The sequence below is a fragment of the Polyodon spathula genome, chromosome 8, assembly GCF_017654505.1.
Source record: "Polyodon spathula isolate WHYD16114869_AA chromosome 8, ASM1765450v1, whole genome shotgun sequence".
NCBI lineage: Eukaryota > Metazoa > Chordata > Actinopteri > Acipenseriformes > Polyodontidae > Polyodon > Polyodon spathula.
The window spans coordinates 25,772,396-25,794,210 of NC_054541.1; the positions used below are offsets into that span (position 1 = coordinate 25,772,396).

At 37.6% G+C, this 21,815-nt stretch overlaps 1 protein-coding gene across 1 annotated transcript; it reads right to left on the reverse strand.

Annotated features, from left to right (window-relative positions):
* Positions 1-6: 6 nt before the first annotated feature.
* On the reverse strand, positions 7-21,760 carry LOC121319670 (cholinephosphotransferase 1-like). Its single transcript, XM_041257332.1, has 9 exons — positions 21,306-21,760; positions 13,289-13,436; positions 12,433-12,574; positions 9,647-9,731; positions 8,074-8,205; positions 3,228-3,386; positions 2,194-2,319; positions 1,813-1,920; positions 7-286 (listed from the first exon to the last, which is right to left on the reverse strand). Exons 1-9 carry the CDS (start codon positions 21,645-21,647, stop codon positions 248-250), a joined length of 1,281 nt encoding a protein of 426 aa, XP_041113266.1. The 5' UTR covers positions 21,648-21,760; the 3' UTR covers positions 7-247.
* Positions 21,761-21,815: the final 55 nt, after the last annotated feature.

The following is a 21,815-nucleotide window of genomic DNA, read 5'->3' on the forward strand; positions in this document are numbered from 1 at the left end:
AACATATATTTACAAAAAACTTTAAAATCAATAATTGCTGAAAAAAATAGAACAAAACATATTTAAACTATTTAATTTGAGAGCTCATGGTTTCTCACAAGAGAAACCATGTCTTTGATCTTTTTCATGTAAAAAATGTGCATAATGTGCATTTGATCTGTCATCCCCGATACTGTACTGTAACTGAGTCGTTAAGTTTTTTCCATGTCTTCATTGCAGCAACAGCGGAAAATCTCTTCTGTCCATGTTATTCTGAGGGGGTCACAGCAATCGAAAAACCTTCATCCTAAGCAATATAATATAGTTAAAATGTTAATGGTGTTATTTCAACTTTTGCTTATATTACTCTAATTGTTAGAGGTGTTTTGTTATGTTACTCCACTAATAAAGGGACTTAACACAGAGTTTAAACAAACACATATTGATATGGACATGGAAATAGACAGACCCTAATAATAATAGATAAATGGATTTGTAATTACGGACCATTTACATTCAACAGTTGTAGTATCACCGCTGGTCTAAAAGACTATCTACGTAAAACACATCATTACAAAGTTATACGGCTAGAAATGTACAATGCAAGCTTGGAAAAAAGTGAATTCAGCTTTACATTAACATTAACTACTGGTTTACCCTGGTGTGAATAAATTACAAAACCAAAACAGACTACTGCAACGGCACTTTGCTATAATACTTCAGTTTATTCAGAACAGATTTTTACCACCTGTTTTTTTTTTTCTTCTTTTAAACATTCTCTACATGGATTGTAAAACGATCAGTCCCTTTTTAAATTAGTGCTTGAACCATTTTTTTCTCATTAAAAAGCCCATAAAGGCTCTTAGATGTTGCTTTAAGCAACAAGATGCTTGATATCTTGCTTATGAAGCATACTTGCCTTAGACGCGACAAAGTCACACATTCACGAATCAGAACATCAGTTATAGTTGACAAATGTCTACCTTAACTAAATTACTGATCCTAGAAATGAATTACAACACATGCATTGATATAAAGCATTGTTATAATCACCTAATATGTATAATAATAATAATAATAATAATAATAATAATAATAATAATAATATTATAATTATTATAATAACAACAACAACTTGACATTAGACGTGACATTAAGATTGTAACAAAAAAAAAAATTTTTACAGTGAATAATTAGTCTTTCGTGCCTTCATCCATACAAATTATTTATATATATAAAATAGAAAAGAAATGCAGTTTAAGGCTGTTAACATAACAATTACATATTCAATCATTTTTTAACTTGCTGTATAATATGCCCACCAGGAGGAGGTTTAAAAAAAAAAAAAAAAAAAAAAAAAAAAACCTTTTGTGCTAGCAGTCCTTAAGATGCTTATTGCTTAGTGTGTGAATCCCCTTAATCGAAATAGCTTCCATAGGTTTAAATCAATCTTCAAAGAAGATAGTTGTATACCATGATTCTATTTATTTGTTAATTTGGCCTGATTTAAATGTATATTGAAACAATGATACATTCAATTAAGAGCCAGTATTAAATAAACATAAATTACAAAATATTTCAGTCAGAAAGGTACCTTTCACTTGGCTTCTGTTTCAGATATGATAGAAAACCATTTGTAGAATTTATTTTTTGTCAGTCCAATGAAAATAGAAGTATGATACATTATTATTGCATTTATTTAATACTGATTACTGTGTCAAAATGTATTAGATTTTCATTTTGGAGATCTGGGCCTGCTGTATTTAAAAGGGGTTCCTGGGAAATAACCCCCTCCTCCTTTTGGGCTATTAGTCAGTCATGGTGGATTTGAACCTGTTCAGAAACTTGAGGCGTGATTCTGAAGACTTGAATCTGAAGATGTGATGCAATTTGTATGCATACGCCACTGCAGTATCTCACCAGATCAACCAGAGAGAGGAGCTAGATGAAACAAATACAGGATTGAAAAGGTGAGAGAAGGAGCTTCCATTCTATTTCAAATCAAACAGTTGCTATTAAACTTACTAAAAAAAGAAAAAAAAGAGGGACAAAATTATAAAATACATAAATTGGTATACAGTCTGGACTAGGGAGGGTACATGTTTGGTGCAGTATAGAATACAAAAAAAATAATATATATATATATATATATATATATATATATGATATAATATATATTATATATCTATTATATATATATATATATATAATTACCATTGCTATCCAAAGAACAAAGTATTCATCAATAAAACTGTTGAAGTACTGGTTCAAAAACAGCAGCCCTGGTCCAATGAATGCTGTATCCTGTAGAAGCAGCTCACTTTTTGACATATGTGCCACCTAATATATAAAGAAATACAGAATACAGTATTACAGAAATATTCCTGCAAGGGGTCTAACATTCTAGGCCCCAAAACCTGCTGTAAACTATGTGCTTAACTTGTACTAAAGTTGACCATAATTCCTTTCTAAGAATTTGTGTATTCAATACTTACATAGGCTGGCAGTGCAAGACTGGTGTCACTAGGTCAAAACTAAACTCAAATGTTTGATCTTTCCTGACTGGCAAATGAAAACAAAATTCACCATTCAGCTCCAATCTTACTCCTTGGACCCCTGCCAGTGTTAGATTGGGATGTGATGCTGAAGGTCTCTGCTGTTACTCACAGAGAGAACACGAAACATGACTTTTCAATTGAATATATTACAGTAACAGTAAGTAATGTAATTGAATTCCAATGCTTTGAACATTTTGAAAAACAAAAAAAAAAAGGTGTTAAACATATATGAAAGCAGAGCTTGTTTTGATAAAGTTGAAATATTTCAATCTTGTCATTGTAAGTGACACTGTATGTGTACTTCTTTCAATATGATAGACATTTTACCTGCTAGGTAGGTAGCACATTTAAAAATAAACAAATAAATAACAGTAGGACCTGTACCCTAATCGCATGCAAGATCATGTTTCTTAGATTCCATCCTACACAAACCAGTCCAGATACTGTACTGCAGACCGTAAAATTGAAATGTTTGTATATCCTTGGAAATGTTCAATTGTCCCATAGGGTTAACTGGACACCAGTTGCGAGAAATAACGTTAAAAGTAATCTATTTAATATTCTTACATAAGCATACTTGCAGAAATACCACTTAACTACCATGTGATTAATTCTTTCTTATAACGACACTCGCACAATAAAAAGAGACGTGTATACAAAAAAAAAAAAAAAAAAAAAAAAAAAACTTACAACAAGTTTATTGGCAATCTTGGCAAACACACATCCAAACGTTAAGATGTACAGGCAGGAGTGGTTTTCAAAAAGCTGGCTGGAAGACTTCTTGAAGATCATGACAGCCAATGTTAAGATAAGACCTATGTGAGTGCCTGGGGAAAGTACACTAGTGTCCTGTGTGACAAAATAAATAATAAAACACAAAAATAAATACATAAAATAAGCAAGAACAGGTAAAACGTTCAATTGATCTAAATATCACCAAGGTCTGCCGTTATGAATATCAAACATCTACCTGTGCAAGTTAGTCTCTTAAGTTGATTTCTAGAGGTAAAATTATAAAATAAAGCACAGTGATATGCTACATGAAGAAGTATGCTGTCAATGATGTCCACACATACTTGATTAGAGTTTGGAATATGGGGAAGACAGATGCAGGAAATCCAATCATTGTATCTGGAAATGACCATGTTTATTGTATCTGTTTTTTTTTTTTTTTTAAATACAAAAAAGGTTCATTTTGGAGGGTAATAAAATGTAAGCCTAATCACTCACACTCACACTCACACTCACACACACACACACACACACACACACACACACACACACACACACACACACACACACACACACACACACACACACACACACACACACACACACACACACACACACACACACACACACACACACACACACACACACAGCCTTGCACAAGTATTCAGACCCCCGACCAATTCTCTCATATTACTGGATTACAAATGGTACATTGAAATTTCGTTCTGTTCGATATTTTGTTTAAAACACTTAAACTCAAAATCAATTATTGTAAGGTGACATTGGTTTTATGTTGGGAAATATTTTTAAGAAAAATAAAAAACTGAAATATCTTGCTTGCATAAGTACTCAACCCCCACACATTAATATTTGGTAGAGCCACCTTTCGCTGCAATAACAGCTTTAAGTCTTTTGGCGTAAGTATGTACCAGCTTTGCACACAGTGTTGGAGTGATTTTGGCCCATTCTTCTGGCAGATTTGCTCCAGGTTGTTCAGGTTGGTTGGACAACGCTTTTGGACCTCAATTTTCAAATAGTGCCACAGATTCTCAATCTGATTGAGATCAGGACTTTGACTGGGCCACTGTAGGACATTCACCTTTTTGTTCTTGAGCCACTCCAATGTTGCTTTGGCCTTGTGCTTGGGACCATTGTCCTGCTGAAAGGTGAATTTCCTCCCAAGCTTCAGTTTTTTAGCGGACTGAAGCAGATTCTCTTGCAGTATTTTCCTGTATTTTGCTCTATCCATTCTTCCTTCAATTGTAACAAGATGCCCAGTCCCTGCTGATGAGAAGCATACCATGATGCTGCCACCACCTTACTTCACTGTAGAGACATGGGCAGTGTTAGGATTGCGCCACACATAGTGCTTTGAGTTTTGGCCAAAAAGCTCTATCTTGGTCTCATCTGACCACAAAACCTTTTCCCACATCGCAGCTGGGTCACTCTCATGCTTTCTGGCAAACTCCAGACGTGCTTTCAGATGGTACTTTGAGTAACGGCTTCTTTCTTGCCACCCTCCCATAGAGGCCAGTGTTATGCAGAGCTCTTGATATGGTTGACTGGTGCACCGTTACTCCACTCCCAGCCACTGAACTCTGTAGCTCCTTCAAAGTGATTGTTGGCCTCTCTGTGGCTTCTCTCACAAGTCTCCTTCTTGTTTGAGCGCTGAGTTTTGAGGGACAGCCTTTTCTTTGCAGTGCCTGGGTGGTGTGATGCAGCTTCCACTTCCTGATTATTGATCCAACTGTTATCCAAATATTATTTTGTACCCTTTTCCTAATCTTGCATTTGTATTACTTTATCTCTAACTTCTGTAGAATGCTCTTTGGTCTTCATTTTCCATCAGATTCACAGCCTTACCAATGATCCTTCAACAGTGGGGTTTTTATCCAGAAAATATGACAGCAACTTTAATGATTCACAGGTGGAGGCCAATGGTTTGGTAATTGTGTCCTCGTTAGGGCAATTTCTTTCATCGGTGCAAACTGGGAGCTTCCACAGCACAGGGGTTGAATACTTATGCAAGCAAGATATTTCAGTTTTTTTTTATTTTTCTTCAAAATATTTCCCAACATAAATCCAATGTCACCTTACAATAATTGATTCCGAGTTTCAGTGTTTAAAAATAAAATATCAAACAAAACAAAATTTCAATGTACCATTTGTAATTCAGTAATATGAGAGAATTGGTCAGGGGTCTGAATACTTTTGCAAGCCACTGTATATATATATATATATATATATATATATATATATATATATATATATATATATATATATATATATATATATATATAGACACACACACACACACACACAGTGGCTATCAAAGGTATTCACCCCCTGTGGACTTTTCCATATTTTAATATGTTACAACATGGAATCAAAATGGATTTCAATTACGAGTTTTTGCCACTGATCAACATAAAAAAGTCCATAATGTCAAAGTGAAAAATAAAATCTTCAAATTCTTATAAATAAATTACCAATACAAAACAGAAAATAATTGAATGCATAAGTATTCGCCCACTTTGCTATGACACAACTAAATAAGCTCTGGTGCAACCAATTGTCTTTAGAAGTCACATCTAGTTGAATGGAATCCACCTGTGTGCAATTAAGGTGTTTCACAAGGTTTCAGGTTAAATATACTTGTCTCTGGGAGGTCCCACAGTTGGTTAGTACATTTCCTAAAAAAACTACACCATGAAGATGAAGGAACATTCAAAGCAAATCCGGAATAAGGTTCTTCAAAAGAACCAATCAAGAGTAGGATATAAGAACATTTCAAAGGCACTGAATATCCCCCAGAGCACAGAAAAGTCCATTATCAAGAAATGGAGAGACTATGGCACAACTGTGACTCTGTCTAGAACAGGCTGTCCTCAAAAACAGAGTATCCCGGCGAGAAGGGCACTAGTCAGGGGGGCCACCAACAGCCCTAGGGCAACTCTAAAGGAGTTACAGTCTTCCACGGCTGAGCTGGGAGACACTGCATACGGCAGCATTAGCCTGGGTGCTTCACAAAACTGACCTTTATGGGACAGTGGCAAAAAGAAAGCCACTGTTGAAAAAAAAACTCACATCAAATCTCGGCTAGAGTTGGCCAGAAAGCATGTGGGAGACCCTGAGACCAAGTGGAAGAAGATTCTATAGTCTGATGAGACCAAAATAGAGCTTTTTGGCCTCAACACTAAGCGCTATGTTTGGCGGAAGCCTAACACCGTACATCATCCTGAGAACACCATCCCTACCGTGAAGCATGGTGGTGGCAGCATCATGTTATGGGGATGCTTCGCTGCGTCAGGGCCTGGAAAACTTTTTTTGTGTTGATCAGTGGCAAAAACTCCTAATTAAATCCATTTTGATTCCATGTTGTAACACAATAAAATGTAGAAAAGTCCAAGGGGGGGTGAATACTTTTGAGAGTCACTGGTGTGTGTGTGTGTGTGTGTGTGTGTGTACACACACACACACACACACACACACACAATATTACTTCAATTTGGCACTGCAGCATTTATTTTAAATTTATCAAAATGACTGGGGCCCTTATACAAGGGCACGCTTTATTAATAATATTATGCTTTACAAACGCTGGAATATTTTATTACATGATTTAAGGCATTTTAGAAGTGGCGTTGTGAGAGCCTCCGATCTTCAGCACTATACTCGAATGTTTTGGGGGCTTGAATATAGTATATTTACCGACAGCTAATGATAGCCTATTAGGTGGGAGTTGGGAGGTCAGGGGAGTACTTTACCAGCGAATCAGGAGCGTGCATTGGTTGCTATGGGACGGGACAAGACGACGAAAGAGAAAAGTAGTTGAGTATGATGCAGTTGTTTTCTAATGAAAAATATTACCTCTGAATATTGGTTTGATTTCTGTTAAACTTAAAATATATCCTACTCAGTTATTTTTTTTTTTCTACCTGCTTGTTTGTAATTTCTCTGTAAGAGAAACTGAAACTAAACATTCTCATAATTAGTAAACAAGTTTTTTTAAATATATATTCTACAGGATGGACTAAAATTCCAATTGAATAAAAAACAAAACAACTAAACCCCCTACAAGAAGATATCTTTGGGCAGCTTGCGAATCGCGCTTAGAGTGACCGGCAAAGCTCCAAGTTCCTCCGAGTTTAAGTTTTCACCATCCAAGCTGAGGACTAGGTAAACAGACAGCCCTTGTTTTATCCCCTGCTGTGTTGACATTGAATTCTGCTGGGGAAAGAAAAAATAAAAAGGACGCAAAGTACTGCTGTTCTGCAAGCAGTTAATCTTGGGTTGTCTGTCTGCACTGTACCATAAAACAAAATGTGCTTAAGGTGTGTGTACATTAGTTTGTATTACATGGTGGATTGAGGCTGCAGTCTCTTCTTGGGCGTCACATGTACATAGCAGGGTTTTTTTTGAGCAGTGGTAGAACAAAAAACACCTTTACATTTCTTTATTGAGAGCAGCGTTTATTCAAGGGCAGCTTCTATTAAAAAGCTGATATCTGAGAGAGGCGTTAATTCAAAGTAATACAGTGTGTGTGTATATATATATATATATATATATATATATATATATATATATATATATATATATATATATATATATAAAATTATTAAAATGGAGCCCTTTACCTTTTACTAAATGATATACGCCAATAAGTTTTACCAATAGGGTGTTGTGTAAGAAACTAGGATTACAACATGGCAGATGTGAACACCATATAAACAACGGTTTCAGTTTTTGTGCATTGTTAACCAACAAAAAAGTTAATTGTGTAAACATTTTAAATACGACTTACTGCTACTGAGGACCCATTCTTGCCTACACCTCCACTTAAAATGACTTGGAAGTAATTGGAACAGGAAAACAGCGCTCCGCCTATTATACCAAGTAGTGGAAAGGTTTGGAGTTTCCATCCTAGTACTGGAAGCTTTAAGGAAAAACAACAACGCAGAGGACATTGGATTATTTATCAGTGTAAACATTCTTATTGAAGAGCCACACATGCACAGCTGAATGATTCCGAAGCCAGTGTAACAGCCCATGTAATGCCTCATGTCCATGGCAGACCCAGTATCATGAAGATATTTACCTTTTAGTCATCTCAGTAGCAGTTTATTCAAGCTTCCTTGGGCAGCAGTGTAAAAGTGAAACAAAAGCTCTTATTGAAATATTTGTCTTTGAACACTCCTCCCCTTCTACCTAATTAAAAAAAAAAGTGTAACAGTGTAGAGCACACTGTACAGTGCTGTATTTCTAATGTGTTACATTGATAGACACAAGAAAAAATAAACAAAGACTTGAAAACTGAAGCAAGTGCTTACCTAGTACAATACTAGAAATAATAATGAAAGACTCAAACAACCATTCCGGCCCGTGGCTTTGCACAAGTGTTCCTCTACCGTACAATAGCCCTGTGTGGATGCCACTGTTCTACTGTAAGCACGTTTAAAATTGAATTGATACAGCAAATCAAAGACTGACAGCTTTACCTAGCTAACTCCTGTCACAACAGTGAGATGATTGAACATATTTTGGCATCCACATGAAACATTTCCCCATAACCAAGTCAGCTTCCGTTTTCACCCAGGAATTACAGAGTGGATGTCTGCAAGCTACCGACCTCTGGAGGACAAAGGCCAGCCATGCAGGTGTCCGTTTCCGAGCTCACTGGGCACCTGGCCAGCGAGGAAACAGTCCCTGCTGGTTTTGCCTCCTTAACTCACATGAGCGCCAGAGCCAATGCGATGCTCCCTTCAGAGTCCCCAGCAAAGATCAGCCTACTTTGCACAGCCAGGTCAGGGACCTGGGCTGTATGATTCACCCTGCACATCACGTGGCTGCGCTTCTACCAGGTGAGCGCACTGTGGGACCCCCCAATTAAAACACATTTTAACAAACATTGTTTTTCATTTTTAAAGATAAAGAAATCTGTTTGTAAGCCTTTCTTTTAGATTTTATTGCAGTTTCTTGATCATTTCACCTGCTTTGTCCTCATCCCAATTGCCGGTCAGTAACCAACCAGATGCTTCCCCCAATGATTGACATGATTTGCATACAGTAAGATGCTTTGATCTGCTGGGGTGAAATGACCTAGAAAGTAAAATCAGTAACAAACTTTCTGGAAGGCAAAACAAGCAAACTGCTTTCTTTCTTTAACCCAGTGTGGTACCAGATGAAAATAAATATTTTGCTATATTTTGTTTTCTTTTCAAACTGCACATTTAAGACCTATATAGCGAATGAAAGTGAAAATTATTTTGTTGACTGCAACCATTTAAAGTCCACAAATGCTAATTTTAACTTTATAATATTTTGTTAGCAACTGCAGGTTAAAATACGCCTATTGGAAGTATGCAATACTTTATTACCCTGTAATCCCACAAGCTGGTTCCTCCAAAGGCTGTCATCAAATAGATGATTGTAATGGAGACCTGGACTTCTGTCACATCAATTCTGAAAACCAAGGAAAGCAGAGATAAGCATTCACACCCAAATCAGCAGCACCACATCAATCCCATCATTCCTCAGTACATGCACTGTACTGTCAGACATCTACAGTAATAATGTAATTTAAACAGACTTCTGACATTCACTGTCTATGTATTCTCAGCCGCTACAAAAAAAAAAAAGAAAAAAGAGCTCCACAAATCGGATTGCAGTTGACTTTCAAAATACCTTTAACACAACTTCAAAAGCTACTTCAGACATTACCATGCACCCTACCCCTGTTTCAGCTGAATGAGATAATTACATTTTGATCTCTTGGTTTTATCTTTGACGGTGGAATGGAAAAGGGCCGCATACATCCAAACAGAAACAGAAATAAAAAAGGTCAAACAGAATCTACTTCTTTCTCAAGATACATTTTATGCATTCCAGATTAAAAAATAATAATTGGAGCAATGACACCTCTTGGCAAGCAGAGGCAAACGCTGGCTGCTCATTATGCTACACATTACTTAATAAAGCGTTGCACGAAATTTTCATTGAAAGAGAATGCCCTTGGGGCTGTGTGGACAAGGGTACAACAGACAGCAGTGACAGCAGCAGCACAGCAAGACAGCATGGATGACTTCTCTATGACATTCAATCCAGTGCAGAAGGAGAACAGACAACTGTCACCCCCTGCTTGAATTGTCATGTAGCTTAGCCGAAATAAAACTTCTGATGTGTTAATGTTCTTCAAGTCCACCAGGTGACAAGCTTTTGTGTCTTGTGTTAAAAAAACGTTCACTTGCCATTTTGTTTGCAGCCAGTTTCACAATAAATACATTTTATAAATACAGGATTCCCATGACTGAGGATTACACTGCATTAGTGTAACCAATACACAGTTTTTCCCACTCTTTGTGCCAAGGCACACACACAAACAAAGGATAATAATGCACATATTAGAACAGACTACAGACACTTTCATTTTGGTTCCACGGCATGTGCAGCTAAGTCAGGGTTTTAAATACAGTGCCTATAGGAAGTATTCACCCCCCTTGGACGTTTTCAGTTTGTTGTGTTACGGCCTGAAATCTTGATGCATTTAAATGTGATTTTGTTTCCTTTGATTTACACAACCTTCTCAACACTTTGAATGTGTGAAAAAAATGGGGGGGAGAAATAAATAAAAAATAAAAACCTAAAAAGTCTTCATTAGATAAGTATTCACCCCCTTTGCTATGACACTCCTAAATAAGCTCAGGTGCAACCAATTCCCTGAAGAAATCAGACATTAAGTTAAATGGAGTCCATCTGTGTGCAATAAAAGTGATTCACATGATTTCAGATTAAATACACTTGTCTCTGTAAGGTCCCACAGTTGGGTAGTGCATTCAAAGCAAAGATACTACCCTGAAGACCAAGGAGCTTTCAAAGCAACTCCAGGATAAAGTTGTGGAAAGGTACAGATCAGGGGAGGGGTATAAAAAGATTTTAAAGGCACTGAATATCCCTTGGAGCGAAGTCAAGTCGATCATTAAGAAGTGGAAGGTATATGGCACCACCCAGCCAAGTAAGAAGGGCATTGGTCAGAGAAGCCACCAAGAGTCCAATGACAACTTCGAAAGACCTACAGCGTTCTATGGCTGAGAAGGGAGGAACTGTCCATGTGCAGGCAATAGCTGAGGTACTCCACAAACCTGGCCTGTATGGAAGAGTGGTAAAGAAGCCATTTCTGCTAAAAATAGGCAAAACCTTAAGGGGAAACCTGGTTCGGAGATTCACCTTTCAGCAGGACAATGACCCCAAGCACACAGCCAAAGCGACACTGGAGTGGCCTAAAAACAAGAAAGTGAATGTCCTAGAGTGGCCCGGTCAAAGCCCGGACTTGAAACTGATTGATAATCTGTGGCAAGACTTAAAGATTGCTATCCCCCAATGATCCCCATCCAACTTGACAGAGCTTGAACAATTTTACCAATGGATGAATATTCCAGGATCCAGATGTGCAAATCTGGTAGACTTACCGCAAAAGACTCACAGCTGTAATTGCTGCCAAAGGTGGTTCTATCAAGTACTGACTCAGAAAGGTGAATACTTATCTAACCAATACATTTCAGTTTTTTTTTTTATTTTTCATTAACTGTTGTTTCACAATAAAAATTATCTTGCCTCTTCAAAGTGTTGAGTAGGTTGTGTAAATCAAAAGAAAAAAAATACAATTTAAATGCATCAATTTCAGGTTGTAACACAACAAACTGTGAAAATGTCCAAGGAGGTTGAATACTTACTATAGGCACTGTACTAGGAGTGTCTAAGTGGCTAAATCAAGCTTATATTTTAATGAATAATTGAGTTTCTTAAAAAATATAAAGTGCCCCACTTAAATTAAGTAAAACAGTGATTGGACTAAATGCTGCCAATGTTAAAATAAATAATAGGATCCAATGGTCTAGCTGTAGTCAGGCCATAGACTGAGATAAACAGAAGTCTTTACACATACTGGTAGTTATTACCTCAAATGTACTGAAATGCATAAAAAATGTCACATGACAAAAAGGGTTACCTATGGGATTTTAAAGAATGTGTTGTACTTTGTATCCCTAATATGTATTTCAACTTCCAAGGTTGAATGCACGAACACATAAACACTGATGCAATATGTAGTAATAACAACCAGAACGTACAGAACCCACTGACCCCTTTATAAAGAAAGTTTACTTACAATCCAAATCTCAGTGTTCCAGAAACATACGTCTGCCAGTGCGCGCAGTAAAACATGAACATGCCAATAAAACCACAGAAGAACATCCAGTTCGAATCGGTTCCCATGTGCACGGCTATACACGTTCCTATAGCAACAACAACTTAAAGAGAAATACAGAGTTAGAGCACAGCTGAATCAACACAGGATTACAAGAATGTGGTCGGTCAACTTAAAGTAGTGCAAATCAAAAAATCTATCTTACCTCTTATATGCATAAGCAATATTATCACTGGTCCCTATTCTCTGCTGTTGAATATTGTTTGGTTCTTTACTTTTACTCAATTTGCCTCATGGAGGTTTCAAAGACAACACCTGAGAATTAAAGTTGCCTCCTGGTACAAATTCACTCCCTGTACTGCAGCTCACTTTATCTCCAATGGTCTTGCAGCAGTCAGACCATGTGACCTTCTGCACAGGGAGTGATAATGTAACAGGAAGAAACAGTTTCAAATTTATGTTTGTACAAAACTGTATATCCATAATTAAGGTGTACAGATCAAGTAAGAAAATCAAAATGAGGGCAGTGATAGTGTTGCTAAAGCTGATAAGGAGCTAAGAATTGATTTTAACCTAGACTAGCAAAATTACTATTCTCATATATATATATATATATATATATATATATATATATATATATATATATATATATATATATATATATATACACACACACTTTTTGTTTTCAAAATTATACCACCCAACTATACATAGGTTTTCCAACAACAACATACTGAGCATGTATACTGTTTTGGAGAATTACATTCCTCATCTTCTGAATCACCACCTGTGGCGTGAAAGTGCTGAAATGAAATACCTGTTGAGACAGCATCACAGCCGTGATCAAACAGCTCCCCAAGTGGAGAGCTGCTGTTTGTTCTTCGAGCCTGCTTTCCATCGATTGCGTCCAAGGACTGGTAGATGAAAAGACCTAATGCGCTTAACAGGAATGCCCATCCTGGCGCCTGAAATGGTAAAGGAGGCCAATTTAAACATCATGTGCTATTGTGTGTTGTAAACCACATGCAGAGCATTTTATTAATCACAAATTTGGTACATTGCATTTATTTCTAAAAAGAAAATAAAAATGTTGATTCTGCTTTGCCTGCAATATATTCATGCTTGCTTCAGGCAAGTTTTTTTTAACCTTAATTCAATTAAAGTAGGTTAAAGGAAGGGACCCTTTTTTAATGGTGCACCATAACACAGCTGGAGGGCTCTTGTAGATTGTAAAAAAATCGATTATCATGCATTACCTTTACAAGGATACATTTTTAACGAGCACTTTATGGAATATAAGGGTTTTCCAATTAACAAATGGCTACATAATCTCCATAAGCCATTTAGGTCAGTTCAGCTTTTGTGGGTAGCATGAGCAACCACAGAGAAGCAAACGTGCTGTGGAAGGGAAGAGCTGCAGTCATGGCTAGCAGAGAGAACAGCAGAGGCAGGAGATTGCAGTTCAAAAATAGCTTTTATTAACAAACAATTAAAAGAAACAAAAAAGTTTAAACAAAGAAATGAAAACTAAATCAAAAACAGCACACCGTGCTTCTCTCAACCCTCTGTCTCAGGCCCCGTTCACACTACTGGGCCAGCCCAGTGCCGCCCCATATTTAGGTCTGCAACCCCGTTCACATTTGCGTTTTTAAGGAGCATTTGCTCGTTCACATGTGACTTTTTTTTCTTTTTATGGAATGATAGCCTGCACTCAGAATGTAAGAGCTACCAGGATACATTAATCCTTTTGTAGCAGATGTTCCTTTTATTTATATATATATATATATATATATATATATATATATATATATATATATATATATATATATATATATAAATGCAGCACAGTAGCAATTTTATGGTATATTTGTGATAGAGAAAGAATCGATGTTGCAAGTCTCCCAACCAGAAAGGACGCCGTGTAAGGACAGCGGTACGATGCCTCCTAGATAGACTACCTTGATGGTAGGTGGAAACCGGAAGATAACCATATTAGGAGGGGCGCGTAGTTGCAAGTACCCGGAACGACTCCATTGCAAGCAGCTGCGGGACGGCCCTCTATTGGAGAAACAATGGGGACGGGTTGTTTGCAGGGAGGCGTGTATGGGTACAAAGGGGAAGCAGCTACGTCGGTACGCTGCCTTGCGCTGAGAACGTAACCACCGGCTGGAGGATTGCGGTTTCTTTTTGTTACGCGTTGTTTGATTTTGTTGCAGAGGAGGAGTACGGAATCAGCGGCTGCAGCCACGGAGCCAGCCCCACCACCAGAGCACCACCCTGTGGATTAGAGCACACTTTCGTGCACGGGACCTTTGGAGTGGGGATTAGTAACGTATTGTTTTTGTTTTGGTCTGCAAACCAGCCACCCCACCCACCCCACCCCGATACCATTGCTGGTAGAAGGGAGGTTCTTTTCTGTTTTATCACTAAAAACAGACATTTTTCGGGAAAAGACTGTTTGAACATTGTTTTATTCATCACACCACTCGCACAGTTCACAATATTACAAAAACCTATTGACTATTTTGACTTACTGTTGTGATGTGTAACGGGGTGACTGTCCGAGCTTACCCTCACCCACAATCACATTATTCTTTTAAGAACATGGAGGTATTTGGAATGCGGGAAACAGCAACTTGCTAGTGCTCACAGGTATAAATATTTATTTTCGTAATGGATACTTCACTCAGATTGCAAATGATTATCAGGTTGTACACAATGACTGACATTCTCAAGACGAATTCACGACTGACCACCTAATAGTCCTACTGCTCCCTCCTAAGCAAAGACACGGCATTAAATAATGTTAAACACATTACACATTTTTTTTTTTTCTCATTTATACGTATTTGTTTAACCTGCATGAATACCGTCTGTTACTATTTCCAAAATATATTTTAGCACATTTTAAAGAGACAGCAAACAACTGAAAAAAAAAAAAAAAAAAAAAACTTAGCTGTGATCTTGAAGCTACATGTTTCTGGCTTGCTGTATGTGAAAATGTCCTTTAGGGACCAGAGGACCATGACTGCTTCACCTCCCTGTGACTAGTATCACAGTCATATTTGTGTTGTGTGTACATGGGTGACTTAACTGCTTAATCCTTTTAGAGGGTTGCAGTGAGCTGGAGCCTAACCTGGCAGACAAAGGGTGCAAGGTGGGACTGCACCCTAGTCCATTGCAGGGCACCACCCACCCACACGGCAATTTAGAGTGACCAATTGGCCTCCACAGCATGTCTTTGGACTGTGAGTGGAAACTGGAGAACCTGTAGAAAACCCACATGAACACAGGGAGAACATGCAAACTCCACACAGACAGACCCCTAGGCTGGATTTGAACCCACTACCCTGGTGCTGCGAGACAGCAGCGCTAACCACCACACCACTGTGCCGCCCTGTCTTTTGTTTTTTTTTACAAGCAGCGCCGTCCGCTAATAAGAGCCTGTCCTCCCACCAAACAGTGTTTGCAGCATGCATATGTTATCTGATCAAGCTAAAGAGCTTTCACTGGTAAAAATGAACAGTCTGTATTGATTCATCTACCAGCACACGTTGAATGTGCTGGCAGTCTTACACAAGCACATTTTTCAAAGCCACCATGGCGAACTTCGGGAAAAATAGTGAGCCACAACAGAAAACCTTTAGCTTGTAACGACATGGCGAGCGGCTAGCGGGAACGTAGCATAACAAGCTGGGTTAAATAAATAAATAAATTGTTCAGATGAAGAACAGTGTATATATACAATACAATGTGTATTCCACACAGTTTTGAGATATTCAATCTTTTTTTATTTCAAGGTCTTTACAAAAAAAAAATCCAAAGTTCCACAATTTTACAATAATCCTTTTGCATGACTTCAGTTTCCCATACATAGATTTTTATATAGTATGTAGGTTTTAAAATATAAAATGTGGGACACAGTACATGTCCAGTTTTACTTGTGATAAGTGGAAAAAACGTTTATGTTGTATATTCCTTAACTATGGAACAACAGCGACAAACACCACTTGTTCTTGCAAGCACACGTGTGATCAAGTGTAAGTTACGTCTTTTAATGGTGCAACAGCCATATAAATCAGAACAACGACAACAAAAGCAAAACTCCACAATCACATGATCACAGTGAAGTTTATTACAATATTTAAAATGTGAGATGATGCACGTTATTAGTATAGCTTTTTTTAGTAATCAATAAGTAGCCTATATTATTTTAACTACAAATAATACAATACAACTCACATGCAGTACGCTACGATTGAAAAAAAACAAAAAATGAGTTGTGAATTTAAAAAAAATGTTTAGAAAACCTAATATTTATGCTATTTTTTAAAGAATAAAAACAGCACATAATTGTAGGCCATTCTTAATGTTTTGAAAGGTAAAAACAGGTTTCTCCGATAGAAGCGATAACACTATGGCAAAAACCTAATTTCCCCTCCGTGGAATGGCGTCCATGCATTGCTAGGGAGTACATCATCTTATGATGCAGACTCTGTATCTACCTACTGACAACCATAGATATGAAATATTATATATTCTGACAACTACTTCCACAAAGCGTAAGCATGTGCATGATTTGTCCTGCCTCGCCTTAGGGTTGCAAGGATCTCCAATTTATGTAAAGGCACAGATGGTCCAGCAGACTTTTGAAGTCTTGAAATATTGGGCAAGAAAATCATATGATCCACTTCTTTGGACTGCTTATCAGTAGTGTCACAGGGTTGTTTTAGAAAGAAACAACAGGGTCGCTATTTTGGAAGTGAATCAGTATTTCAAGGTCACAAACTCAAGTAGAATTTTTTGATACTGTAAAACTGTATGTGGTTTCACAGACCCCAATTAGCTGTAATCTTGGACTCTCTTACATAAGGTATTGTATCATTCAAAATAAAGGCTAATTACGGTCTGGGAAACAAGCTATAAAAGATCATTGGATATGATACTGTATGGTTACATATAGACTATACAACAGCAAATTGCGAGCTTAAGGAACTTCTAACTGTATCTTACTGTCCAGTAATGTACAGTATACGGTATGCTGGTACCCAACCCAGAGTGGAAATTTTTTGAAAGGCTAACTAAATGTATGCTGTAGAGAATGCGTGAAACCTGTTTTTCAACATAACTCAGTGCACAGAAACCTGCAGGGAACTGGGCAAAATGACAAACCCATAAATAAGCCTAAATCTTGACAAGACATAATATACACCTACAGTACAATGCAGTCAGACCATCCGTTCTCTCTCTCTCTCTCTCTCTCTCTCTCATATTGACAGTGGTCTCAGATACACAATCATCTACAGTAGCTGTCTGAATGAAGTGATCAAAAACATAATTCAATTTAAGTGTATTGTATTCAATTCTGGATATGTATCAAGTCTCCTAGACTACTTGTCACTAGATGCCACATGTACAGGCTCGCTGCAAAAGTCTGGGAGATATATTTTGCTACTCTTCTCAACAGATCGGGTTTAAAAAAGTGTTAAAACACAGTTTAAAAAGCTCAATCCAGCAATGCCTTATTAGATTCAGAAACCGACATGTTAAAACATGTTGGTGTATTTTTAACCACTGTCGAGTAACATCAGGAATGAACTTTTAAATCCACGTGGTCGCTGTGTTGCCAACATCCTTGGACAGAAACAGTCTAACCATTCAATTTTGTAGAATAATATTATAATTGACCCACCACACAACTAACCACTGAACACCATATTAGGAACATATACTGAAGAAAACAACTTTCGCCAAAAGCAGCTGGTGACGATGAATCACAGTGGACATATTAAACTTGATGCAGTCTTCCAATGGACCCATGGAAAACAGTAACCAAGACGAGATCTGCCATTTAACACCCGCTAGCAGGATCATATACTGAAACATACAGTACATTGTGTGTACACCAAGTGAGAAGTTGCCAAGGCTGTTCAATGATTCAAAGGGTAAAAAGGCCAGCTTGGCATTTTATAATAATAAACACCATATATAGTTTATTGGCAACATTTCTTTTTTTTGTATGCACCATTTACAGATGGCTTGTGCTGTCTGATTATAATCAATAAGCAGACTACTTTGTTTTATAGGGGGAATAACACAGTGTATTTCTTTGTTAATGTTATACTGTAGGCTATACATCATTTTACTGCACAAAGGTAGAACTCACACAACTTGCATGGGCTGGGCAGTCAAGACCAGGCTTAACACAGCACAGCAAATTAAGAAATGGGTGATTAGCTGTAAGACAACAGTTGGCAAACAGCTTACCATATGCTTATTGACTCTGAGTCATTCAGTGGCACAGTTTTACAAAAATAAATAAATTTAAAAAAAGGAACAGATATACTACATATTAATATATTACTGTAGTTTTCTTCCTGGTCTGCTGTTTTGGATGGAGTTATTTAATATTAGAAGAGTTATATGTTATTCTGAGTGCAACTGTCTTCCCTAAACATGTATGGCCTGCAGTGTTGAAAGATATATCTTGGTTGTACCATTTTTTTTGGGGGGGGGGGGGGGGGGGGGGGGGATGGTGGCACAGACCACAGTATAACCACACCTATGTACAGTATGAGCACCAACACTCACCAAGGTTACGTACACACACACTGCAGTTAGCTTGATAACCGTATTTACGAATGGCACTACGGTTGTACACATAGCTTTCACTACTGAAGTGAGTGTACTCCCTGTTTAAACAAACCACTGAACTCGGGCCAACATTACATGCCGATCGTGAGGTTTTGTGTGACAACATGGAGGCTGTGTTTTTGTTTATGTTTTTGGAAGTACTGTACGTAATCGATCAAGAGCTCGTCAAGCACAGCTATGCTCTTTTCTGCAAAACCAGCGGTGACGTCGTTTTGCTTTTTCTGCACTGCTAAATACAGTGGCGTCGATCTGCAGTACCATGACGGTAGATCGAAATGTTTGGGTGATCTTCCAACCAGAAGGCTGGTGGGTATGACTTGAGTGGTGTCCAAACTGGATTCAAAATGTACTTGTCTAAGGAGTCGTATATGCCTCCAAGCAATGGCCCTAACCTGTGGAGAGCTTGATCCGAATAATCAATTCATGCAGCTACATTCTTGAGCCAGGAGTAACCCACAAAACAAAATCTGCAAGCGTGCTTTATATATCACACCACTGGAATCCAACGAAGAATACATGCACTACGAGGAACCAACCTTGTACACCAATTACTTGAGCCATTCAAGTGTTTAAGTAAAAGTAAGTTATTTAAGTACTGTGGAAAGTGGGATGAAACTCTCTTTTTATACTACTAGCTCTGTTATGCAATGATAGGATTAACTGTTTCATCAAAGCCTATTTCGCAACCCCAGAAGTTCCTTAATATCATTGATCCCACTGAAACAATACCAGATTGGAAAGGCTAGCCTGTCTGTTGGATTAATTGTAAGAACTCAAATCTGCTGGAATAAAATCTCTGCAGACCTGTTGATTTGGATCTTAATGCTTTGGCCATTAAGTACAGTAATCCATTATAATCTCTTTATTAACCAAATGTATTATTCAGACTTGGACTGTTCATGTATTAGAACTACTGGACTCTAACTGCAGCTCAAACACACACTATACAGTAGTTCAATGTTGGAAAATACTCAGAAAACTATTTAGTCACTTTAGGTAAAAATGTATTGCATTCTAGTCCAATAACATATCTGTGTTTATAAATGCACTAAATACTCACATTCATAAGCAGTGCAAGTGGAGAACCTTTGTAATCAATAAAAACAACCTGTGTGTAAAGCTGTCTTGTGTACAGTGTAAAGGTCACATCGCATGCACTCCAACACTGCCAGCTGTATCAGTTTGCAGACATTTAAAAAAATATGGCAGCATGACTTTAACAAAATCTACTTAAACCTGTTTCTTTTACTCCCATTGTGCTGTGAAGATACAGGGCAGCCAGACTGGTCTGTATAATTGTCCCAGTAGGTGGATTAATCAGTGCTCATGGATAGATAGATAGATAGATAAATAGATAGATAGATAGATAGATATACACACATACTATAGCTACAGAATTTAAAGCTAGTTCAGTTTTGCATTACTTTGGCTTTTTGCTGAACTATGCCACATCATTCTGAACCACATGACTTCAATGATCATGCATACCCAGCCCTGTTGTTGTGAAACCAGTCTACCCACAATACCGTTGTAAACAGGCTTAATTGTGTTATATTAGAACAACAAACATTACTATTTTTGACCACCCATTATTGTTTTTTTTTTTTTCACACAGATTGAATTGAATATATATATATATATATATATATATATATATATATATATATATATATATATATATATATATATATATATATTATATATATATATATATATAGATTGTATGTATTTGTATTATTATCAAACACGAACTGATAAAATCACGACCTTTAATTCACGTGTAACCTAAACATTGGGTGTTTTTTGGTTCCACGCTTGGAAACTAAATTATAACCCTGCCTGGTATCAGGCTACTCCACACGCGTCGATAAGATATTATTCAGTACAGAGAACGTGAAGCTTTGATGGCAGTTACTTTTTAACTTATGCCTACTTTTACAACAGAAAATTGTAAATAAACGGTAGCGGGTAAAGAAATCACGATAACACTACACTGTAAAGTACATCAGTAAATCTGTAGCTACCGTACATCTCTCACATTTGTTTAAAACAGCATCACTGTGTAAGCTACGCGTAGAGGCACGGCAATATCTCTGAAATGTATTCAGAACTAAGTTACTCTGCGTAGTGCCCTTTTGCCCATATATATTTTTTAAAATATATACTTTTTGTACTCTTACCTCCTCTCTGGCAGAGGGACAGTAGTACACTAGGATAAGTGTAGTGGTGACATTAATAATAAGTCCAATTATAGTGAGGGTATTGGGAGCTACCCAGGTGGGGATCTGTTGAACCAGCCAGTTCCAGTAGATCTGCAGCGGCGGCTCGAACATTGATCGACCCGAAGAGCTGTACTTATGATCCTCCAGTCGCTTCAGCTGTGGAGCTGTCAGGGGCTCTGGCCACATACACTGTGCCATTGTTATTTCACTGTAGGATTTGACAAGGGTACCCCGTTTAAAAACACGGCGATTTTGTAGACAGTCTGATATTCTGGTTCCACGACCGATGTTTTCAATCATTTAGTCCATGAAAATAAACTTATTACCAACAGAGCCCCAGAAGTTGCTACCGCTGTTCTGTATCTCTGTGTATTCGTGCTGCTCCAGCAGGAAATCAGAGCCCGGAAGGCAGCGCACAGTGAGATACCAATTTCCTTGCTGCACTGTTTGCGGGTGTTGCTGCATACA

Excerpts from the sequence above, each read along its gene's own strand:
- LOC121319670 (XM_041257332.1), bottom strand. The coding sequence starts at position 21,647 with ATGATTGAAAACATCGGTCGTGGAACCAGAATATCAGACTGTCTACAA. Across the intron at positions 8,206-9,646 it reads CCAGCTTGTGGGATTACAGG|CTTCCAGTACTAGGATGGAA; the intron begins GTAATAAAGTAT and ends TTTTCCTTAAAG. Across the intron at positions 2,320-3,227 it reads AGATTGCCAATAAACTTGTT|GTGGCACATATGTCAAAAAG; the intron begins GTAAGTTTTTTT and ends TTTATATATTAG.